The 26,399-nt window shown below is 42.0% G+C and overlaps 1 protein-coding gene across 2 annotated transcripts in view; it reads right to left on the reverse strand.

Moving 5' to 3' along the window:
- AKAP12 (A-kinase anchoring protein 12) overlaps positions 1-20,365 on the reverse strand; it is a 63,481-nt gene extending 43,116 nt beyond the window's left edge. Inside the window, exon 1 of one of the 2 annotated variants that reach the window (XM_079971481.1) lies at positions 19,873-20,365. In XM_079971481.1, coding sequence (XP_079827607.1) covers positions 19,873-20,025 — 153 coding nt within the window. In that variant the 5' untranslated portion in view covers positions 20,026-20,365. The remainder of the gene's footprint in view (positions 1-19,872) is intronic. The other variant, XM_079971480.1, reaches the window with a different exon arrangement.
- Positions 20,366-26,399: the final 6,034 nt, after the last annotated feature.

Here is a 26,399-nt window from a genome sequence, read left to right on the forward strand (position 1 = left end):
TATGCTACCAGGTACAGTTCAAGGCCCTGCTGTTTTTAAAGTCCTAAACAACGTGGGACCAGGATATCTAAGGGACCTCTGCCCACTATATCCATACCCAGCAAGTGCTCCCTCCTCAGATGGGCACTGCTGAGAGCACAATGTACCCCAGAGATGCCTTTCGTTTGTACCAGAATTCGCGTTTTTAGTGTTCCCGTTCCAGCTCTCTGAAATTAATTAGCAGCTGAAATCTAACAGCCACCTAGTATGATGTTTAGATGCCTAATAAAAACATTTTTGTTTAGGAAAGGTTTCCCTTAGGTGTAATCCAGTCATTTATGGAATACCAGTTTTGTAACTGATGGAGTGGTTTCATTGGTTTCAGTTTATATGGATGGCTTTACTGTTTTAGAGCTTGTGTTTCTGCTTTTATTCCTTTTTTGCCCTGTACACCACTTCAGCAGCTTTATCCTGTGAAGTGTTCTATAAATTTAATAAATATTAAAAAATAAAAGTATGTTCCATATCATATGAATTCAGTACCAAAAGTACACATGGATAAAAACAGACATCATTTGTTCAGTAAAGTCTTGGCAAGCATTTCTGAATAAAGTATTCCAGTTTTAAAAGTTAAGTACTTTCCAAAGTACTTTGTTTTAGAACATGCACATATATTGAAGTTGCCTTATTCACAATTGAGATCAATATGGATAAACAGCACATTTCTATCAACACTGTATAATCATCTGTCGTATGTACTGCCTGAAAACACTGCTGTGGGAGTTTCAAACCAACATTAACAGTTTTTCCCTTGGGAACTTTACTACAGTGCATAACTGTTCAAGGCTGGAAGAAGACACAATATTCCCTTGTGTATCCATTTCCAATTAAGGAAAAATTTGAAAGAAAGGCAACTACTGCCGTGGTCATAGTACAACTGCCAAATGTCAGAACAAATCACAGTCAAGTTATTCAATCCCTAAAGGCAATACAATACATTCTTTAACAGCAAAGTATTCTCGTTAGACATCAAAACGATCCTAGATCATTGAGTTACTTTATTTTCCAAAGAATTCCCAATAAGCATTCCAGAGAGAAAGACTCAAAAAGCTTTGAAAAACATATTTCTATTATAGTCAATTTTGTAGGACTAAAACAAGGTGGATGAGAAACAATTTCAAGGATATATGTGGGGGGGGGGCGGGCGGGCGGTAAAAACATTTTCACTCGCTAGCATAGACACAATTAAGTTAGCATAGTGGAACAAAGGGTGCTCAAGGGTGTATGATCTCAAAGGCATAACTATAGTATGTCACAATACTTCTAAAACTGAACCACTGCTATCAGCGAGCACCCAGAAATGAAGGTAAGGCCCAAGTTTCCAGCAGCCAGCAGTTAGAATAATGGCTAGCATAAAATTCTCCTTTCATAATTCCAACTCCATGATCTGCTGTCAACTGTACTCCTTCCTTCTCTTCTATACTATTTTCAGCCAAAGCACCGTATTTTTCGCTATATAAGACGCACTTTTCCCCTCCTAAAAAGTAAGGGGAAATGTGTGTGCGTCTTATGGAGCGAATGCAGGCTGCGAGGCTATCCCAGAAGCCAGAACAGCGAGAGGGAGCGCTGCGCAGCGCTCCCTCGCACTGTTCTAGCTTCTGGCTTAGCCGTGCGAAGCTTCCGCAGGGCAGTGGGGAGCCTTCATCCCGCTGCCCTGCGGAGGCTTCGCACGGCTATCCCTGGGTTTTGCGGGAGGCGGGGGAAGGGACAGAGTGTGCGGCTCTGTCCCTTCCCCCACCTCCCAGAAAAGCCCCCAAGAGCCGCGCTCCCTTTAAAGAGTGTGTGTCTCTTGCAGGAGGTGGGGGGAAAGCTAGGAGGCTTGCTTTCGCTGAAGCCAGGAGGGCAAGAGGGATCGGTGCGCACCAATCCCGCTTGCTCTCCTGGCTTCAGGGATAGCCCTGCAAAGCCTCCTGAGTGAAGGGGGGGGAGCACTCCCTTCTTGTTTTCCTCCCCTAAAAACTAGGTGCATCTTATGGTCCGGTGCGTCTAATAGAGCGAAAAATACGGTAACTACATTTTTTGAAAAGATAGTTCTTGGTAATAGAGCTGTTCAAATGAACCAATGAGTTGCATACTGAGAGTAGACCCATTGAAATAAATAGACTTAAGTTAGTCAAGTCCATGATTTAATAGGGCACATAGTGTTAAGTATAAATTTACTGAACACCCACTATCTTAATGTATTGTCTTTAAGCAGGGCCATTTTAAGATACAGCATTATGTAAACTGAATTTGAGTTGTGTATATCCCAACTGGCATGAAACACAAAATGCAAAAGAGAGAAGCAACCTATTCAAAATGGAACTTTTGAATAGTCAGCAGTTGCAGTTTTCCCTATCTTATACTTCATCAACAAAAAGAACTAACTATACACACAATAATAATCACTTATTACTTGGACCACAATGTAAGCTTCCTAACCTATAGATAATTTCTTTTTATACCAATTATTTTTATTGTTTTTCAATAATTTTTAACAAATTGTCACCAAATTAATACAAATTCCTGCAGCTTTTTATCTGAACAACTTTACTAAAGTAAAATACAATTTCATTTTCCACTCCTGGTTTATTTCCAAAATTATATTTACTGTAAAGCGCTCTAGTCCTTAATAACTTGGTTCAGATCCTAATCTAAACCATGGCTTAGATCATCATGAACAAGCCACAGTGAACCATGAGCTCACCCAATCCTTTGTACACAAAGAGAATGAAAGTTTCCCCCCTCATTTAGGGAATTGTATTTTTTCAAATTCTAGTTATAACACATTAGGGCCAAACTGAGTCAAAAGTGAAAGTGGAAGATCACATGCAAAGGAGAAAAGGGAGCATACAAGACCAATATTCACTGCACATCATTCACAATACACATTCCTCAACATTAGACTCCAGATGTTGCTGGACTAGAATTCCCATCACCTCCAGCCAGCTCAGTCAGTGGTCAATGGCAATGGGAGTTGTAGTCCAGTAACATCTGGGGACTGAAATCTGAACAATGGTTTATCATCTGAACAAGACAAATAGGTCCTATCATTAAAAGTTCTGCTGAGGTAAGCTGGACTTCATTTGACATAGAACCTTGGGAATCAAAGTGTACCCTTGGCAAGGGTGGGTGGGATGTGACCGAGGACTATTACAGAAGCTCTCCCAAATCCTGTGATAAAAGCAACTTCTGCACATGCATTCCCTCCTCACCCCCACTTTCAGTGATTTGTGAGGTGCATGTGGTGGAATCTTTTGCATTACTAAAGATCACACATGAGCCCTTGATCAACTTAGCTCTACAGTAAAGGCAGGCAACTTGTTCACTACCAGGAGTCAAAGAGGAAATATACCATGATTTGGGAGTATTACAGAGTATCAGCACAGGCTATTTGCACATAATAAACAGAGAAGCAGTTCACAGTAAGTACACTGTAGATTACAAAATAAAAAAATTCCTTCCACACGAAAGCTCATACCAAGAACTAACTTAGTTGGTCTTTAAGGTGCTACTGGAAGGAATTTTTTTATTTTGTTTTGACTATGGCAGACCAACACGGCTACCTATCTGTTACTGTAGATTACAGTCATCTTGGACATTTATATTTTGCTGCTGTTTATTAAGACTAGTAAAAAGATGAAGCAACTAGTAACTCCATCACTGTTGACTAGACTCCCCTCAAATAAAATATTTAAATAGATTTGACACGTACAAAAAGTTACTCTACACCCCCCCAAAAAAAAAACCCAGATGCAGTGTAGTTAATCCTTCTATTAGCAATAAAGCTGCTTAAATCAAACACCATTCAACCTAGAGAGGTGCGGTGGGGTACTGTGTTCCAAGACAATTTGAGCATTTGCGTCACCTGTTGAGAATCTAATCCTGAAGCATTCCTTCCTTGCTAGTGAAAAATGCAAAGAATTTCTACTGCCTAGAATTTATCGGTGCATTACATGGAGGCTTGTGGCAAGTCATTAAAAAAGTCATTAAATAGGTAATGTAAATAGTGAAGGACTGAGGAAACGGAACAATGTGTTTGTAGCTAATACATAGTCGAAGAACTGAAATGTGAGTCATAGTCGAAGAACTGACATGTGAGTCTGGTACTAAACCTGGTACTAAAGCATCAGATCATAAGAATGGACATACATATTCTGTTGCTGTCATATATTTTTTCCCTCTCACAGGATCCCCAAAAATGTACTGTATCTGACCCCTAATTGAAGTGCTGGCACAGGGGAAGCTCTAGGTGTGCTGTAAAAGTGCTGATCTCCTTTCCCTCGTGCAGCATAGGTGTGCTATTCAAGCCTCCTTTTCAAGATAAGAGATAGAGCAGAGTCAGAGATGTCCTCTTAGTCAAGACCCTATAGTTCGTTTATTGGTCTAGGAACTGAGAACACTTGCATCACATTCCTTGGTTTCCCTGTAGTAAGAATGTTTTATGGGATGAGACAGCCCAGGACATCTGTGTCTAGCGTTAAAATAACAAATGACAGGGTAGCAACCACAGCAGAAACAACTGTTTTTGCTATGGTAGTGATAAAGTTTCAAGAGTTAACCTTATTCAATGTACTTTTATATTTTTAATTTTATAAAAACAAGTATTTTTAGAAGTTCAGTGTCATGTTAGTGTGCATCAATTCAGCGGGTGGGTGGGTGTGGGTGGGTGTGCACCTATTGCCTGCAGTCTGCATAACCTTTCTAGCTAAGTAGAAGAAACTTAACCTTTAGTCCACAAATGTCTAGACTTAATAGTGTATTGATTTTTTAGTTCCCAGACAATACGATTGCAAGGCACTTTTGCTACTTTATGACCTCAAAAGGAGTAAGAATATAAAGCAGTAGCACCTCCCACACCACTGACTTATGTTACATAGACTTAATACAAGCCAGGATTCCCTGTAAACCAGAGAAGAGAAAAATATGAAGAGAAAAATAGGGTGCAGAGAAATCTAGTTTCTTTTACCATGATACCACGCAGAAATTTCTCCAAAGAAGGAAAGAGAGAGTGCAATATCCATGTGGTTGCCTCCCCATTTGCAAGCCATTATTTTGTTGGGAACCAGCATTATATCTGAATCACACCACAGCGACATACATTATCTGCAGCTTATATACCAGACAACTGCCAAGGCTAGCTACAGGTTTTCATGAGCCATGTTTCCCACTACACACAAATGAACATCCTAGGCATACATACACACAGACACATACAAATATATATACACGGACAAGCCCAAGGTACAAACAACTCTTTTATTTCCTCTGTTTCTGATTTACACATTTCAAACGGAAGAGAGACTATGTCAGGGGTAACCAATCTGGTGCCCTGCATGTTGTGGACTAGACTTTTGATTACTGATCCTGCTGGCTGGAGCTAGGGATGGACAGACCCATTAAAGTCTGGTCCATTCCTGTTCTCAAAGTGGACAGCGTTAAGTCCATCCTCTCCCATTTACAAGCAGATTTTAAATTAAAAGTCTTTTTTAAAAAAATGCTTTACACTGAAAAGCATCTGTGTGTATTGTCACTCTGCTCTGTGCCACAATCCCCCACCCCACTTTAAACCCTTTAGAATTGTGCCATGAGCTACCCACAGCCTGAGCAGCTAGCAGACAGGGCTCCTTGACACTATACACTTTCAATGCCCATACATACATGGCTGCCCCCATGTAAGCACTGGAAAACCTTTAAAACAAACCTATTGCTGGTGGATCTATTGATCTAAATGGATCTGAAGTCAACCAAGAAATCCAAATGAGTGCTAAGGAAAGCTGGGATCCAGTTGGCACTAAGTACTTATGTAGAAAAGGGACGCAGGTGGTGCTGTAGGTTAAACCACAGAGCCTAGGACTTGCCGATCAGAAGGTTGGCAATTCAAATCCCCGTGACGGGGTGAACTCCTGCTGCTTGGTCCCTGCTCCTGCCAACCTAGCAGTTCGAAAGCACGCCAAAGTGCAAGTTGATAAACAGGTACTGCTCTGGCAGGAAGGTCAACGGCGTTTCTGTGCGCTGCTTTGGTTCGCCAGAAGCGGCTTAGTCATGCTGGCCACATGACCCGGAAGCTGTATGTCAGCTCCCTCGGCCAATAAAGCAAGATGAGCGCCACAACCCCAGAGTCAGCCACGACTGGACCTAATGGTCAGGGGTCCCTTTACCTTTACCTATGTAGAAAAATACTGAAGTAAATGGGAATTATAAGGTGGACCCAACCTACCTACCTGCATCCATTTCCCCATTAAAAACTTCCAAAAACAGCTATTTGTCTCCCAAGGTGCAACCACTGCAACAAGGTGGTTTGTAGCAAGAAAATAAGAACATGGGGACTGCTTTTTATTAAATCAGATCATGCATACATCTAGATCAGTGCTGTCTACTCTGACTGGCAGAAGCTCTTCTGGATTTCTGAGTGGGATCTCCCAGTCCTACCTGGAGATGCCTCAGAAAAAAAATGGTCAGGCATTCTGTGAGCAGCAATCACAAACCAGATTCTTTAATTTCACAATTTTGAAAAAGCAAACCAACACATTGCTTTCATATTATTAGCATGCCAGCTATTTGGGACCTGGTAAAGGTAAAAGGTAAAGGACCCCTGGACGATTAAGTCCAGTCAAAGGTGACCATGGGGTGTGGCGCTCATCTCACTTCAGGCTGAGGAAGCCAGTGTTTGCCCACAGACAGCTTTCCAAGTCAAAGGCCAGCATGACTAAACCGCTTCTGGAGCAATGGGACACAGTGATGAATGCCAGAGTGCACGGAAACACTGTTTTGGGGTCTGACTTAGTACTAATGAGGCTTACTACCAGGTAAATTTTATTTTGCTAAGAAATGGTTTAATATACAAAATTAAAAATAGTTTGAAACTATCCTTAAGAAATAACTGTAACTTCTGCCAAATTAATGGTCAGTGTCTGTGGAAGTTTAATGAACTGATACAGTCACTGTATTCATTTTATAATTTAGTCAGGTATATATTAATAATAAGCTTCAAGGATCACAAGAACTTCTTGAAAAACCATCATTGACTTTTGTATAGTTCTATTAAACCATGACCTATTTCCAAGATTGTTTAAGCATTCCCAGCATTCTTCTCCATTGCTGAAAGGCTATATATCAGCTGCAGTTCTACAAATGTCCAGGGATGACTGGCAACAGATTTAGGAATGGATATCATAGTCTACTTGAGTTTAATATTCACAATGCTTCATACAGAATGGGAGCTTCAAAAATTAATTCAAAACACACCAGCATTATCAAAATAAAACCATTTTGCATATTTTCAGTGCAATTCACACAATTTGCATTATTCAGGACTGCATTCCTGTGCACACCCTAATGAAAAGGAGAGTTCTTGTTTGGCAAGGCCTTTTCCTGTAGAGATCCAAAAGACTGCAAAGGACTGTGGTACTCTTCATAAGCAAACACTACATTTTGGTCTCTTATCTCTAGGAGGCAACATTTGCCTTCTAAATATTTCATGCCTCTGAAGATGGGGCAAGAAGATTCCACACCTTTTCCAATATACTGTATATTCCACCATTAAGATCCTTTTTTATGTGATGACAGGTCATACTGGCAACAGAGGAAGATAGCATGGAAGACCCACTTCTTATGCGACATCACACTACATACAAAAGCATTGCCAAGGATGTAGTAGTTACACAGGTTGCTTACTCTATCTTAATATCCAATACTTGAATAGACATAGAAATAGACATAGAAATCAAGAGTTGTATAACTCTCATCTGTTGCACAGGTCACAAATACACTATCTTAAAAAAAAATATTTTTCAGTTCATAGTTCTAAGCAGGATTTGCTACCTATTTAAATGAAAGGGGAAAAAGAAGACTGACTAGAATTTTAGGGAAATGCCAGGGGCGCTGTTTTAAATATTCCATTCACTCCATGCTCTTGTCTCCAAGATTATGGGACTGAGTTTTAAATACATTTATAATTTCACACACATTCCTTTCTTACTACATAAGAAATCAGGACACAAAAGCTGACTCACAGAATAGATTAACAAACTCAGGTTTAACTAAACCCTGCTTACATTACATTAGCCTGCTTAATAGGATTCCTGATAACCAAAGATAATCCTATCCATTTACTGCACTGATGCTTATGCAGCAGTTGAAATGAAATCTGGTTGGTTAATAAAAGCACTGTAATTCTGTAATTTACACTTGGCCAACATACATAACACATGCACTCAACAGATATTTTTTTAAAAAACAACACTATAGTCCTACAGAGAAAATATTTACACTGCCATTTTAAAAGAGGCTGGTATACATTATGCATTTCATGTCCATGAAACTAGTCCTGATCTTCTGTAAGTGTACCATCTTCTGAAGAATCAGTGTGACCTATATACAATTGTCCATGTGCACAGTGGAGCTTTCTCTCCCTCTTTACTGCAGCAAATTGTTTAGGATGTTAAGAACAAAAATGGATTGAGAAGAACTCCAAAATTTCTCTGCAAACTGGGTGAAAGGAAATTAAAATTGCAAATGTGGGTCAATGTAAGCAAGTGTAAAATGATGCACTTAGGGCAGTGGTTTTCAACCAGTGTGCCATAGCACCCTGGGCAACACTGGCCTCTGTCCCCCTTTCCTTCCCTCCCTCCTCTGATGCCCTCTTGCCTCTCTGCCTCCCAAATGCTTGCACAGCTGTTTGATGCAGCAACCCTCTTTGGGGGAGGAGAGGCAGCTCAGAGACCAGGGGCAGCAACTGCAGCTGGCCAGAAGACTCTCAAGGAGAGGGGAGAGAAGAGAAGAGGAGGACGAGGGAATACTCCACCAGGGTGTTCAAAAAAGGGTGAGAAGCTGCCAGCTTGCAGGCAAGGGGTGTCATAACTGAGCTCCTGAGCCCCACAGGGGTGCTGCAAAAATAAGGCAGTTAGTCAAGGGAGCCGTAGACTCAAAGTTGAAAACCTCTGACTTAGGAGCAAAGAATCCTAACCACATATACACTTAATGGCCTAATTGACAGTGACTGACCAGGAAGGGGATTTTGAGATCATTGTAGCTAGGCTCAATGAAAATGTCAACCCAGTTTACTGAAGCTGTGAAAAAGACAAATTCCATGTTACAGATCATTACAAAAAAGACTGAAAGTGAAATGACTGACAATATAATGCCATTATACAAATCTATGGTGCACCTATATTTGGAATACTATGTACAGTTCTAGTCACCAAACCTCAAAATATACTGTAGGTGCAGAAAAGAGCAACCAAAATGAACCAAGGGTAACTTCCCCATGATGAAAACACTGGGGCTTTTCCACTTAGAAAAAAATACAAGTCTGGGGTGGGAAGAGAGATCTGTTAGAGATGTATAAAATTATGAAGTGAGCAAGATTGAAGGTTCTTCTCCCTTTCACAAAAAAGGTCATGAATGCTGGAAGATTCTGGACAAAGGAAAGTATTTATTCACATAATGATTATCAACTATCATAGCACATAGTTAAAACAATGAAATTCACTCCCACAAGATGTGGTGATGGCAACTACTTCGGACAGTTTTAAAACGGAATTAAGTAAATTACTGACGAATAAAGCTTACTAGTAATGATGGCTGTGTACAGTGGTACCTTTGGTTAAGTACTTAATTTGTTCCGGAGCTCCGTTCTTAACCTGAAACTATTCTTAACCTGAAGCACCACTTTAGCTAATGGGGCCTCCCGCTGCCAGAGCACGATTTCTGTTCTCATTCTGAAGCAAAGTTCTTAACCCGAGGTAATATTTATGGGTTAGCGGAGTCTGTAACCTGAAGCGTATGTAACCTGAAGCGTATGTAACCCGAGGTACCACTGTACTACCGCCAATATACCTCTGAAAATAGGGACAGCGCTGTTCTGCTTATGTCCTGCTTGCAGGCTTCCCATGAGAATCTGGTTGAGCACTATGGAACAGGATGCTGGACTAGATAGGCCTTTAGTCTGATTCGGAGGGCTCTTATTGGGTTCTTAGCTTAAATCTCCCTTACATTATTTAGAACAAGAGGAAAAATAAGGCACTGAATACACTTATGTTGACATGATTGACAAGCTGTGCGCATAAATATACGTGCTTTCTAGGGATGGGCAAATGGGGGGGGGACATTACAATATTGACTTTATATTTAACTGATATTGTATCAATTTCAGGTACCGAAATTAACCTCTATTGTTTTCAATTATTATGTAACTAATTAATTGTATGTAACATTCTAAAGGCAGATTTTTGTGTGGGCAAAAATACAGGGGTAGAAAATCTCCCTGACATATGTTCACAATATTTTTTAACAGAATAAATGTATGCATAAATAAATAAATAAATCTGTTTGCTAAGGTTCCCAGGTTTATTATCTATTTATTGTACTTATATTCTGCCCAAATATGCAAGGTGGTTTACAATTTGAAAATATTACAATAAATGACAAACAGTCAAGTTAAAGATAAAGAGTAAAGTTTGAGGGGGGGCAGTCTGACCAGGGTAGACCCTAATGTTGTTTTTTGCCTGCTTCCCTTTTCTCTTCTTCTCACAGGGCTATTGGCATATATTGGCCTTGTGAGGAGAGGTGACTATTTATAAACCTGCTAGAAGGGAAACAGAAAAAGTCCTTTGTGTGAGCAATTGTGTCTCTGGCTATGTAGTCTTGAAAATCATAATATGTTTAGGATAAGGTTGCAAATTGCATGACTCAATGAAAAGGAAGAACTTCCATTAACATCTACCAATCAGAGCCCTGATATGAAAGACTTCAGCTTCTGTGCTTGCTAAAGCTTTCACTAACACAGTGGTTCTCAAACTGTGGAGTAAGCTCCCTTTGAGACCACAAGAAACCTGAAACAGACAGAATAGAATAATGACATGAATGGAATGAATGCCTCCTGTGAGAGGACCCTCACTCATCCATTTAGTATTTGGGGAATAATATTCTCCTCCTACCCCATTCTCTCAACCAGGTTTAGGAAGAACTGCTGCTTTGTTCTAATGTATTCTTCACGTGTTCTGTACATAAAGGTAAAGGTAAAGGTACCCCTGCCCGTACGGGCCAGTCTTGACAGACTCTGGGGTTGTGCGCCCATCTCACTCAAGAGGCCAGGGGCCAGCGCTGTCCGGAGACACTTCCGGGTCACGTGGCCAGCGTGACATCGCTGCTCTGGCGAGCCAGAGCCGCACACGGAAACGCCGTTTTACCTTCCCGCTGGTAAGCGGTCCCTATTTATCTACTTGCACCCGGAGGTGCTTTCGAATTGCTAGGTTGGCAGGCGCTGGGACCGAGCAGCGGGAGCGCACCCCGCCGCAGGGATTCGAACCGCCGACCTTTCGATCGGCAAGCCCTAGGCGCTGAGGCTTTAACCCACAGCGCCACCTGCGTCCCGGTGTCCTGTACATGGTACACTTCTAAAGCTTAATATCCCCATTCAAAGATCTTCACATTTACTGCACATACAAAACTACACATGCTCACCTGTGAAACAAATTAACTGGTGCTACTTCAGGTAAATTCTGAAGTGGGGTCCCAGGTTGAAAAAAATGTGTATTTCTATAAAAAACATCTCTTTTGTTTTTGCATGATAATGTTGAGTTCCATATACCTGTATTTATTGTATTTATACTGTATTTTTATATTGTGAACCACCCTGAGATCATTGGATGAAAGGTGGTATATAAATTTAATAAAATAAAATAAATATCATCTAGAAAGATAGAAAATAAAATATTCCTTTTGCTATTTTCATTTCCTTTTTTGTAACTATTTCTCCAAATAAGCTATAGTTAGGTACATTAGGATGCAACAGCTTGCTGCTCCGCGTATATAACATTTGGCATATTTACAATTACTGCTTGGAGAACACATACATACAAGATGTCATGAATACACCAAATAGTACACTTCATATAAATTCAGTAACAAAGTAAACTTAAGTTTCATAATGAAGTATTAGCTATTTCTCACTCAATCTCTATTTTTTCCCCATCCCACCCAATAAAAAAGGTTTCCCCCATTGTTTTAAAACTTATTGAAGTGTTATATCTCTGCAATGGGAAACTGAGGGGAATGTGATATGGTTTGCAGTCTGTTGTTCAAATAAGAAGCCTCAACGCTTCAAAAGTCCCAAGTTCTTTGGCAGGCCAAAGCAACTTTTTAGACCCCAACACAGTCACAGGTTTCACAAACTTTGCAAATACTATATAGATATTATTCTCTAGTTCCGCTACATTGATACACTATATTGGAAGATTAAATATGGAAACTATGGAAATGGACAGACTGAAGTAATGTGCTAAATTACTTCCTTCCATCTTGCTGTTCACTTGACTGCGCAAAAATAGAATCCTGGAAGCCTAAGTACTTACATTAGCATTAATAATTAATTCTCCTATTATTACTGCAGTTTGGAAAACAATGTAAAGGTCTCACAAAATATAATATAAAAGTCTGCAAAAGGCTGCAATACTATACACACTTACTTGGAAGTAAGTCCCAATGAGCTTAAGTCATCAACAGGATCAGGTCTCACTTCTATGCATAGGACTGTGCTTTTAATCTACTAAGAGGTTTTATTTTTATTCTTTTTAAAAACCTTATATCCTACCCTTCATCCTAAAATCCAGAGCAAGTAACAATTCATACATAAAGCAATTAACAAAGAAAACAATTAAAATCACCAATGTTCTGTTTTCCTGTAATCTGTCAGTGTCCTGAAACCCAGGCATCCTTCTACATCGAAAAGCAAAGCAAAAGCAAAGCAAAGCAACAGTTGGTGCCTAAAGCTAAACCATGCTGGTGCCAGTCAAGCCCCTAGGGTGGCTGCAAACCACTACTAGGATACTAATTCTGTGAAGGTCCTTTGGTGGGTAATAAACTCCAGGATGTCCTTTAAAGCTGGAACTACCAGCAGGGACTTCCCAGTAGATCTCAAGTCAGGGGAAGTTCAATATGTGGAGTGGAGTTTCCTCAGACAGAGTTGATAGCATGATCATTGATAGTAATAACAGGATCCACCCTGTCCCTCAAAAGATATACTGCATCTTGTAAATATATTTCGTCAGAATAAATTCCAGAGAACTCTATTGTGAGGTGGATTCATGTAACTAAATAGTGCAGAATTTACCATAGGTTTTACCGAGGAGTGACTACTTTGAATACAATCATGAGCTCCCGCTGCTCGGTCCCTGCTCCTGCCAACCTAGCAGTTCAAAAGCACATCAAAGTGGTCAAAGTGCAAGTAGATAAATAGGTACCACTCCGGCGGGAAGGTAAACAGCGTTTTCATGTGCTGCTCTGGAAGCTGTACGCCAGCTCCCTCGGCCACTAAAGCGAGATGAGCGCCGCAACCCCAGAGTCATCTGCGACTGGACCTAACGGTCAGGGGTCCCTTTACCTTTACCTTACTCCTGCAACTTTGGCCAGGAAAGGCAGCAGCAGTAATGTGGAATGTGCTTGTCCTCTACCACCGCTCACTGTTTCAATGTGCTGTATTTTGAGGATCAATGGGCGAATGAGCTTATTGAGCTTAAGTCATCAAGCAGCTGGCTTTACATTATAAATCATTTTAAGAGAAAGAGCTGAAAGTAAACTTCTCTTAGATTGAGAAATACAGGAACAGAACCAGGGATTCAGATTCAACTACTGTGATGTATTATGCTGAAACTGACCTGCCAACTATTTCTTAGTTTGCATTGGCCTAAGAATGCTGCCAGAAGTTGTGAAATAATGCTTTGCATATTTTGTAGTGAAACATAGAACTATCTATTATTTGAACTTATACATTAGTGGATTTTCAATAAATTATGTTGTAGTAACTAAAGTACTGATGCTATAGACACATTAAGGACGGTTTCAGTGTATAGTGGTACCTCCGGTTGTGGACGGGATCCGTCCCAGTGGTCAGGTCAGATCCTGAGGTTTCCGCAACCTGAGAACCGCTTCTGCGCATGCTGAAATCCGGTCAAATACTTCCGGGTTTGCCGCTTTCACATCCTGAAGCTTACGTAACCAGAGGGGTTACGTAATCTGAGGTGCTACTATACTGAAAAGTTCTACATTTCCTAGATTAAAAAGGGTGAAAGAATCTGGAAGGCAGGTCTTAATTTTGAAGCCAGGATAATACAAGTATTTCTATTCAGAGTGATATCCAACTCATACACAGAGAAGTCCCACTGAAGTGAATGAATAAGTCCAATGATCTTTGAGTATCACCCACCATACTTAAAATCAATAACTAGACTGTTTTAAACAACATGAGAAAGATTTAGCGGGGTGGGAGAGGTAGGTCATTTCAAAGAGGAACTGATTAAACTTTTGCCAGTGCTACAGAAGTACAGGAGCAGAAGTGATGCATGCGTCATTAATTACAGCAATTCCTCATTTACGCACATTTGAAACACGCACAACTGCGCACACCATAACAAACCAGGAAGTGGCAGGAATAGGGGCAAAAACAGCCCTAAAAGAGCGTATAAATGGCAAAATGGCACGAAAATAGCATCTAGCAATCCCAGGAGCCTTTGCAAATGCAATCCTGGGAGCCTTTGCACCAACCTTTGAGGCCTGTGGGGACTTGGAGCTTGAGCAAGGAGGTTTGGAGGGAGCAACTGTGGTGGAGTTTGGTAGAGTTTTTGTTTTCTGAATGGCTTTTCAAGAGTTTCCAGAGGTTCAGAGGGTGTTTGCAGCCTTTCACAATGGTGTTCCCAATATACGCAATTTTATTTAAACATGCAGTGCATCGGAACATAAGCCCCACGTAAATGGGAAACTGCCTGTACAGTCATACCTCGGGATAAATACGCTTCAGGATAAGTATTTTTTGGTTACTTCTGGGTCGCCGCGGAGCGCGTTACTTCCGGGTTTCGTCGCTCACGCAGACGGTCAAAATGATGTCATGCGCATGTGCGGAAGTGGCGAAACGCGACCCGCACACACGTCTTATGTTCTGTTCAGGATGAGAATAGGGCTTCGGAACAGATCCTGTTCGCATCCCAAGGTACCACTGTATGTGTACATGCTTGCAGCATAAAATGTTTACCGGTACTTTACATTTCCAGAATAAGAATAACACTATAAAAAAACTAACTTCAACAAATCAAAGATAAGCAATACTGGTAGATTTGGGGTATGTCTGCATGTGCAGGCAATGACTGATTAATGTGCGTCCAAATGATGCACAATCGTGCATGGCGCCAAACACGGAAGCAAACTGGAAACGTCACTAAACAAGTCACTAAAAGGGTGTGTAACGAAGGTGGAGTGGAACGTGCTTATACACGCTGCGCTAAAACACACAGGGGCCAAGAACGGATCCCCCCAGCACAAAATGGTCATCAACTGTACTTCTCTAAATTCCTGCTCAACTCCCAACATAAACTGTTTTTATTGTCCAGTACCTGAATTTATTCTGTGCACTTTTAAATGAAAAAGGGTATGTGTATCCCCTTTTATTTAATGCATGATGCATATTTAAAGTCACTTAATACAAATTATAGTATTTATCCCTTAACCGAATGCTACTTGTAGGTAATATATGAATTTTAAATGTATGAACTATGGATTTTAACCTATGTTAGAACCAGGAACGGTAGCTATTCCAGAATAGTCAGTGCAGCACTTAAGGATATTGAAATAGCTGGAAAGAACTGAAGCCCAGTCTCCTTTTACATTCAATTTTTACCTTATCCCCTTCACACATACCCACCCGCCCCCAAATAACCTGCCATCTTCCCATTCCTCCTTGGTGGTCATTTTATATTCTATTATTCCTCCTATAACAGATTCTCTCACACACCCTTCCTTTCTATTCCTAATTTATTTTTATCTTTAAGGTTATTAATAATAAATAACTTTTAATCTCACTTTTTAATGGCTTTCAACACCTCCAACACTTTGTTAGAAGAGATGTCCCCTCCTCCAACTGATACCACTCCACCCCATGCACTCTTACTCAATATGCAAGGCGCTCCTGATGCTGGCATTGGTTCAACTAAAAGGCTATGGGGCACAGTAGGCAAGTGGGGGAGGCCCCGGTCAGCCCGAGGCACTGAGGGTCACCTAAAAGTGGCCCAAGGCCCACTGCACTAGAAAGTTATGGTCTCTCATTAGTGCATGAGGCAAAATAATTTCCTTCACTACTGGCAATGTAATATGCATTCTAAGGAATGGCTCAAAATTACTGCAACTCAACCTGCTAAGTTTGTATGAATCAAAAATTGGGTAGAAGCATATACCCTGGGGTATGATAGGGAATTTCCAGCATACATTCTAAAGTAGTCTGCCAGTATATATCACTTACATGGTGTTAATTAAGTACCTTAAAGTTATGTAGAAGCATAGCATACCACTTCTATGATTCCTTTGTGTGCTGTAGGGGACTGCCATCACAAACTCTCAGAATACTTGTTGCAATCCACATATACCAAAGGAAGTTCCAAAAAGACAATTCTCTTGTCTCAATTTTACCTATGTTCTAAGAAACAGCATCCAGGCCATGGTAGGGTTTTGTAGTTAGTTGCTACTATGCCTCTCAGGTTCCCATTGAGCTTTACTGGACAAAGGAAAAAAAATGCAAACTGGGACTGTTTAGAGTGAAACCTGCTTTTCATTACAGGCACTATGATAATCAGGGACTTGGGACAGTTATCTCTATCCCAATGTGTGCATTTCCCCCCCATGCAGATTAATGGTTATCTTTCATTCATTCACTCTCTTTGGAAAGCGAGGGGTAAAGTGTGGCACTTGGGTACAACCCTAAAGGGCAGGCAGTCTTCCAACCACCAACAACACTGGGTGGCCTGGTTACCACTAAAAGGGTCACCATGGGGGGAGCAATACCTTTCCTCCCCCATGTCGAAAGCATAGGCAATATGTCTGATTATTCCAATCAGCCATAAAGATTGAATTAGCTTATGAAATCCATCACTGCAAGATGTGATATCCTCTAGCTTTGATGGCTTTTTAAAAGGGTTAGACAAATTAATGGAGGATAAGTTTATCAAAGGTTATGTTCAAAGACTGTGTAATAGCAGCTGCAAAAACAGGGATGAGGAACCTGTGGCCCTTCAGATGTTGTTGGGATACCATCTCCCATCAGCTCAGGCCAACTTGGACAATGGTCAGGGATTATGAGAACTGTAGTCCAATGACATCAAGAGAGTGCCTGATTTGTCACTGCAATACTAGAAAAATGGGAGTGGGCCATTTATTTGGTACTATGCATGTGGGCTTCCCAGAAACATCTGGTTAGCTACCATTTGCAAAAAAACTCAGTGGAATCTAGATGAACCCTTAGTCTGATTCAGCTGAATGTCTAATGAGTATTATAACCAGGAGTGAAGAAGGAAATGTGCAGCCTCTTTCCCCAGAACAACCACAAACAATTATTCTGGGTTGGTAGTGGGAAAATGTTACTGGAGGCTCCATCTGGAAAAACAGAAAGGAACAGGAGGTTTGAGAAAACAGGCCTGGCCATGCCTGGCTCTGCTGGAGACACTGACCTGAACAGTGGACAGAAGTGTATGGAATGGATGGGAGCGGAGTTTGAGAAAGAACCAGAACTTTCCATTATTTTCACTCAGTATAAAGTGCTTTTGTTAGCAGCTCATGCTTTTTGGTGCTTGAACAGGTTACGGTGGTGTGGTATAATTGATTTTATGTGGTCTTGTGCAGGAGTAGCCAAAATGATGGTCCCGATATGTTTTGGACTACAACGCGTATCATCCTGCATACTAGCCATGCTGGCTGGGACTGAGGGCAAGTTACAGTCCACAATATCTGGAGGGCACCATGTTGCCTATCCCTGGTCTAGAAGATGTCATGCAAACAACTGCATTTTAAAATGTATTATTATTGGCTAGATGTTACTTAAAATAATATATTTATGTTTCTGAATAAACATTTTCTGATTAATTCTTTCTAGACACTGGCACAGCTAATATTAAAATAGTCATATGGTTTATCTTTCTCCCAACAACTGGAATCACGTGGGTAAAATGCGTAAGTCCCTTCCTGGAACCTAAAGTACAAGAGGATTCGAAACATAGTAAATAATTTATGCTTTTTCACATAGCTTAAGAGACGCTGGTTTGACCTTCTTAGCAGGAATTTTTCTTTCTCAAGCTTGAAGCCAGCATTATTTTATCATCTTGGTCGGATACTTTGGTCACATTTCATGATTTCTGCAGTTACATTTCTGTAGCTGAATTATCTCACAGCAACAAACTGTGCGTACACTGTGAAATTTTACTTTGGAAAGGTGTCATCAGAAGACATATTTCTTTCAAGTTATTAAAACTATTTGTTCCATTTTAACTTCTTTTTTAAAACACTTTTGAAAATACCACCCTCAACAGTGAACACTGTAGGACAGCAGCTATGGAAAATTCTTCCTGGGAGTTAAAAATCTTTTGAGACTCAAGGTCACAAAAACAAAGTCACAACCAGTTCTCAAGCTTTAGAAACACCCACACATTAGATTAGGAAAACAGCAAGCTTGAAATATTCCATCTAGAGTTTAAAATAAGTATCTAAATTATTTTTAAATAACTTTATTGAGCTAAATCAGTGTGCTTAATAAACCTGACTATTTTCTAAAAAGTAAAGAAAAATACTTATTGGAATATTGGTGGAAAAATAGCATAATGCAAGAAACCATCCTTATCCGAAACAAGAAATTTTGTGTGGAAAATTGAAAAATGTAACTCAAAAAAGTACACAGAAAATGTGTATTAAGAGAGCCTTTTTTGCTTCTCTAAGTTCTCTGTTGCTATTTGTATGTGTAACTTTTATGAGGATATTCAGTAAAATTATTTGGTTAGTTAAGGATACAGCTTATTACTTATAGGAATATCTGTAGTTCTAGAAACTGCAGGCATTTATTTACAAGTATCTCGCTGCAACCAATGCATGCACATTATTCATATAATATGCAACACTGAAGAATGTTCAATAACTTGTCTATTCTGAACACGTGCTGTACTTTGAAGCAGATCGATATGAGGAGGGGGCAGGATAGAGCTGGTTTTTTAAACACTTGTCAGTGCAGAAAACACCAAGGGACTAGTTCTGGGTTTCCCGTTTGTTTTCTTACTCCCACCCCTCACTTTCGGATTACACACACCTCTCACTTTCATCCTCTGAGAAAGAAAAGAGGCTACAACTGCAGCAGCCCTGGGTACCACCAAGCCCTGGCTGACTGCAGGACTGCAGTCCTGGCACAGCACAGTCCACTCCCTGCCGTCCGGCCATAGGGTGGGGTCTTTTCTCACACCAATCCGTACGTACACACAAAAGGAAAACCAAGAGGGGAGGCTGCCTTAACTCGCTCCCCCCCCCCACCGCAATACCTTGCGCACAGGAGCCTAAACTAGGCGAGATGCAAAACAGCCAAATACAATAGGGCGCCCCCAAAAGCGCCCTGGGAAGAGGGCATGAGGTGATCTGCGGGGGGGGGGGCCGACGCCAGGCCGCGCTCCTGGGGGGCCTGGGGGCTCCCCGAAGCGCCTCGGCGGCTACTCATCCGCCCTTCGCCTGCGCCAAGTACTTTTTTTTGGCCGCCCTTCTGACAAAGGGAAGAGAGGAGTTTATTACTGCGGAGGTGCCGGTTGCGCAGTTCCCCGCCTCAGGAGAGCCGAGCCGAGCGGCCGCCACGCCCCACCCCGCCAAACTTCACCCCTTTTGGGGGGGTTGGAGAGGACGCGGACGGGGGGGGCGAAGGGGAGGCAGGTGCCCGCCAGCCCCATCGCAGGTGCTTAGGCGCCCCCCTAAAGTTTGAGTTGACTGAGGCGGAGCGGCCTCAAAACACACACGCCCCAGCCCCCCTAGCGCTCTCCCAGGCGCGCAGCATGGCAGCGAGGCTCGTACCTTGGCGGGATCCTCCGGCTGCTCCGGCTCGGCCCCCGCCGCCGCCGCCGCCGCCGTGGGCGCTTCTCCCGCAGGGCTGCCGGGCTGGGACTCCTCTGCTGCAGTGGCCCCGTCCTGCGGGCTCCGCTGCTCCGCAGAGCTGCCGGCTCCCATGGCTTCGCTCTCTTCGGTGAGCGGCTGCTTCGCGACGCCGGTCTCTCACCTCCGCTGCCCAGACCCAACGCTTCCCGCCCAGGAATGATAAAAGAGAGGAGAGCAATAATGAAGCTGTCCAGGCAGCTGCGCCCTTCGCCTCAGTCTCGGCCGCTCAGCAGAGCGCTCAAGCTGCGACTGAAGGAAACCAGTAGCTTTCTGCAAACTCCTTTAGAGAGCTGGGGGGGGGAAGGAAAGAACAAGCTCCTCTCTGGTCCTCCCGCCCACCTCTCCCTCCTGCTCCATCACATGAGCAGAGTCTCGGACACGCCTTGCAGCATCAAACCTGGACTCGAGAAGGGGCGGGGGAAGAGAAAGAGAAAGAGAGAGGGACAACATCCCACCACATCTGACCAAGGAGGCTGCCCACCCCCCTGGCCTTCTTCGCCCCCTCCCTGCCACAGAGATAGTTTTTGACTTTTCTAAGTGCCCCTTCTAAGGAAGCGTCGCCTCCCGCTCTCGCCATCGCGCTAGATTAATGGGCCTTAATTCCATTACCGAGAGAGCTGGAGGGAAAGTGGCTCTGCAGATTACGTCTCCGTGACCTTCAGCTGACGAGGCATTTTTGATGTGCTCCCCACCTCCCACCCCAGCAAAGGCAGGCGGCCGTGCCTACTGTAGTGCTGGAAGCATAAATCACCAGGGACTAGAATTGCCAAACGTCCCTTATTTCAACATTTCCCATGCAGCAAAACACAGGGAAAAAATGGGAGTAGATCAGAGGTGGCCAATTTCTATTTCTGCAAGTGTTCCATGCAGAGGCGCACCTAGGCTTCTTTGTGCTGTTGGCAAGGAGCTGCATCAGTGTCGCCGCCGCCCTTGTCTCTTGAACCCTTGACCGGTCACCTAAGGAGGGAGCTGAGGCGCCCGAGGAGCCTGTGTGCCCTACCTGGCACACAGGCAGGCGGGCTCCAAGCCAGAGTAGAGAGACATTTTTGTGTGTCCCTGGGCCCGTGCCATTGGCGGCCAACTCGAACGGCAGTGTAACGCTACAGAACAGACTGGCAGACCTGCAGGCCTGACTCCTATCTAGGCCCACAAGCCTGGTTTTCATGTTGATGTGAAGGTACCCTGTTCTGTGCTATCTGTGTGATAGTCTACTGCAGGCTAGTGACTTGTCTAATTTATTCTGGGGTTTTTTTTGGGGGGGGGGGAGTGCAAAGTGGTATAGCATTAGATCTGCTAGATTTGCCAGTAAAATAATTGCCATTAACCAGTAGCATTGCAAAGCCATGGAGACAGGCCTAATCTGAATCACTAGGATCGTATTTTGATGTTTGGAGATTTTCCAGAGATCGACAAGAAAAGTGCAGTTGCTGAAATGTAATAAAATATTGATGGCTTTTTATTTCTTCATAAGATGATACTAAATTGGCAATGACTGAGCTGTCTTTCAACAAAATTGAAAACAGATATTTTGTTTACTTTGAGTTATTTTAAAAAGTCCTAGCACTTTATACCCTGCATGTGTATATGGGAGTAAGATGCACTGAATTCAATGGGACCTACTTTTGAGTAGATGTGCATAGGATTGCATTGTAAATATGTCGCACATAGTTTTTCCCAAAGAATACTGAGAACTGTAGTTTCTCTCTCATGGAGCTATAATTCCCAAGACCCTTAACAAACTACAGTTCCCAGGATTCTGGGACATAATAGTTGGATTTTCTCATAGCATATAGAACAGCTTACCTTTCTTTTGACATTCTTCAAGTGATAGCAATATCTGCCACTCACCCATTTTTACTAAAATGTATTTGGTCAGGGTTTTGTTTTTCAATGAAAGACTGCCGTCACAGGTCACTCCCAGCATTAGACAAAAAGAGGTGGTCACCTCAGCTGGCAGATACCAGAGACAGAGAGTGATGGCAAAATGTTGGAGGACAAAGCTGTGCCCTCCTCTTGTTTTCTTCCCCTTGTTGTAAGAAAATACTGATTTATATATATGAGACTTTAGAATTCCTATTACACCCTAAGCAGGAGCTATTGAGTGTTGCCCCCCCCCCCCACGTCCCTGGATCCCCTAAGCAAGTCTGTTCCCCTTCAGTGTGATGGGAGATGCTCTACTACTGAACTAAAGTTCACTCAGCTTCCGTAAGGAAAATGGAAAGGGGGGCACCATCTCCTTTGTCTGAGGTAGTAAACTCAGCCCAAGGTGAAATGCTTTGCTAGGTGTGGGATTGCAGCTCACACAATGTGTTATTCACATGCACTGATGCTAATAGTTACCTGCTCAAAGCCATGCAATAGTCATGACTAGACAAGGCTGAGGAAGTGATTATACAGTTATTTATTATGTAAGGAATCTGAACCCTAGATTGCATTTGTTCAAAGTTGAGCCTGCAACTCTAAGCACATATGGAATAAGGTCCATTGGTATTAGGGGTGTACTATCCTGAAAGTATGATTAAGTGAAAATGTAAAATATGTGCATTGGTATATTTTTAAAAATCCATAGTTAAAGGTGCAATTTCACTCACAGCTTTGCAGAGGAGCCTATCTAATTTTTCCTCCAACATATTTTTCATCAACCAAATTTCAAAAGGTATTTTCAGAGTGTTGTTTGTTCTCCTAATATCTGATTAATGAGGTTCTGTTCAATGGAAAGCTGACAAAAAAGAAGCCAACAAAGCAAGGCTTCAACCCCTAACGCTGCATCAGAATAAACACAGATTTCTTTTCATGCAAAACAGGTCCTTTATGCTATTTCCAATAGCTCAGGTTAAGTTACAGTGGTGAACAAAACAGAACAAGGAACATAGGATTGTGTGTCCTGATACTGAATTAATTCAGCTTCCTTTCCCATGGTGCAGTAGTTGGCTCAATACAAGTTCCTAACAAATTCAGAATTGCTGTTTAAGTAAAATTTCAGAACAAATGCTTGACGCACTGATAAAAGTTTAAAGCATTTTAAACTATATTTTAAACTATATATTAATAGTACACTTTTTTAATCCTTATGGTTATTTACTTTGGGTTAATCCCATTCCTTTTTTCCTACATCTACCGGTAATCCTCAGAGTCATTTCAGCATTTATTTCTGCAGTTGTTTGTAAGACCAAACGTTCATTGTTCCAAGGTAATCATTTCAACTAATACATTTTTTACTATCAGCTTCCCACCACTCTTCACACTGTAAGAGCTAATACAGTTCCTCACGATAGGAAATTATTATTGTACCATTATGAAGAGGATACAGGGTGGGTTGCCATGATTTAGTGTTAAAACAGTTATTTGTTGGATAACTGATATGCCGTCTTATTCCTATTTGGAAGCAAGTGCCAGCAAAACAAAGTAAAGGTATTTAGAATCAGGGGTTAATGGGCAATATTTTTATTCTGTGTCTTACTCAAAACAACATGTTAAATAATTGAGGCAGTTAGAACAGCATAGTGAATTATTGATATTATTTTTTTTAATGGAGGAGAGTATGTGTAAGGTTTTCTTTAAAATCTTTGTAATGTCTAATCCTTAAGTACTCATGTATGCTATACTTTTGTCTTCACCAATCTTTGATTCACAGACTTCTCTTTTCATGGGCTATATGCATTTACATGCATTTCTGTTAGTAGTACTTTATCCTTGAGTCGCTTTCTTTATTAACTTCCTATTTTCTTTGTGCACTAATAATGACTTTCAAAAGGTGAGAGAACAACACCATTTATAACATAAGTAATTGACTGTGTACCAACCTGGCACCTTCCAAACATATCCTAGGAACTGCAAAGCATTCAAGTCCCTGGTTATGTCTCATTTTCAGTTGTGTTTGCAATAATGTAATTATGTGTTAAAAATGAGTTCGTTTTCCTGTGATGTTCCCAACACATAACAGTACCTGAATATCTGATTAGAGTTGTAACCAATCTGATAGCTGGGAAGCAGTCTGACAATCAGTTGCAGTGGCATAATGTGGGTTGCCAGCACCCAGGGCTGCGCGGGGGGTGGGGTGGAGTATGCATGCACATTCAACTGCCTAACAGCGTCCACATCACCCAGAAGATTGTAACTGCAGGATTAAGAAGAGTTGTTCTGTTGTCTGGAAAGGTCACTTCCTGGTTTGAATGGAGAATCTGTTTTCAACAGAGCCCAGTGATGAAAGGGCACAGCTGTATTGAGGCAGCACAGGGTGTTGAAATTTTGCGCCCCTAACAATTCCCCCCCCCCCCCGGGCAATCAATCACCCCTGTGACTCCCCCAGGCTACACCACTGTTCAGTTGCACTACTCACAAGGGAACATCCCAATGTGCTATGAGAAGTGGCATAACAACAGTTAAACAGTAGTGGAGCCTTTATATTCAACAGGTTCAAAGGTGCTAACGTATTACATTTGCTGAGGTTTAGTCTCCTGAGAAACTGGTGACAGAGGGAGAGTGGTTAACGGACCGGCTTCCTGCACTGCTGTCTTCTAAGATCAGACCAAGGAAATGTAGCTGTGGGGAACCTGTAGCCCTCCTGATATTTCTGGATTAGAGCACCAATCAGCCCCTGACCATGGGCCATTATAACGGGCTGATGGGAGTTGCACTACAGTAGCATCTGGAAGGTTTTAGGTTCCCCACTCCAATGCAATGTATGCTGTGCAACAATTGCTTGTCTTAAAAAGTAATGCCAAAGGCAGCTCTGAAACTAATGGCCGAAACGTTAGCACGCAAATACATTCTGGTGCTGTTGGTTTCTTGCCGCTGAACTTCCAAACAGACTTCCAAATCAATGTTTCGAAACATGGTAAAACTTAATACAAATACAACACCAACGTAAAACATCAAGGTGATACTCCATTATATAAACACTTACCCAACCTTGTGGAGCTGTTGGAATACCACCAAGGGGAGATAAAAGCTCCTCTGCTTGAACAGATTCTTTTCCCCTGCCCACTGATGGTTTTGCTGCATTCTTAACTGCTGTTTTTCAACTGTCACAACTATGCACTAGAATGTTGGCAAAGTCCAATTGAAGCTCACTTTTAAGAGGGGCCTATAGCTATAGAAATAATAACAGGGTATGTATAATCAATACCCTTACCATAGACAAATTCAGAGAAATATTTCTAATTCCTCTATACCCCCCACTTAGCACCTACGTATGTGTTTGTCCACGGGTGGCACTGTGGGTTAAACCACAGAGCCTAGGGCTTGCCGATCAGGAGGTCAGCGGTTCGAATCCCCGTGACGGGGTGAACTCCCGTTGCTCGGTCCCTGCTCCTGCCAACCTAGCAGTTCGAAAGCACGTCAAAGTGCAAGTAGATGAATAGGTACCACTCCGGTGGGAAGGTAAACAGTGTTTCCAGCGCTGCTCTGGTTCGCCAGAAGTGGCTTAGTCATGCTGGCCACATGACCCGTAAGCTGTACGCCGGCTCCCTCAGCCCATAAAACGAGAAGAGCGCCACAACCCCAGAGTTGGTCACGACTGGACCTAATGGTCAGGGGTCCCTTTACCTTTACTTATGTGTTGGTCAGCCACAATCATCCTTACCTCACTAATTCATTGGGGGGGGGGCTAGTTGTCAGACACAGTTTTGCTGCTTTAACACCATTGTTGTTGTTGTTGTTTTCTATACTACCTGTCAACCAAGAATCACATGGCTATAATGATATTTCTGTGAATGAAGTTTCTTCCTGTTTGGGGTGATAAAATTAACCACACATTGTGATCTTCTGCCTCATCTAATAAGAGGTTCCTGTGGGCTAGAGAAGTAGGAGGGAAAGGTAGTCTTTCTCTTTTTCAACTTCCTTGTATCTCAGTGTTATGCTATGCCAACCTCAGATTGTATTAACAATAAACCTTTGATGACAGAATGATAAAACGTATGTTTACATCAAGGAAGATGTTTAGATAGACTGACTAGGGATTCAGACTAGTCATGCTTTAGTCCCTCTGAAATCAATGTGACTTAAGTTAGTCAATTTATCCCTTTGATTTAAATGAGGCTAAAGCATACTGTACCTAATTTAGTCTGGAAGCAGTCTCCGTCTGTCTGTCTCTTGTCTGTTTGCACACTTTAGGGACCGTTCATGGGTATAAAGAGATATGAAGGTGTGGTTTGGGAAAATGTTACCTTTCTGATCTGATCATAGAGAGATGCCTTTACAAGATTTGTTTACCTTGCTCAGCTGCCTGTACTTAGTATCAGATTAAGCCGTTGCTGTATTTTACTGCTTTTATGAATTTTAAGTGGTATGTTATTTTACAGTGGTACCTCGCAAGACGAATGCCTTGCAAGACGAAAAACACGCAAGACGAAAGAGTTTTCCGTTTTTTGAGTTGTTCCGCAGGACGAATTTCCATATGGGCTTGCTTCGCAAGACGAAACGTCTTGCGAGTTCTTGCGAGTTTG

This window comes from Podarcis cretensis (assembly GCF_951804945.1).
Source record: "Podarcis cretensis genome assembly, chromosome: 3".
NCBI classification, from domain to species: Eukaryota; Metazoa; Chordata; class Lepidosauria; order Squamata; family Lacertidae; genus Podarcis; species Podarcis cretensis.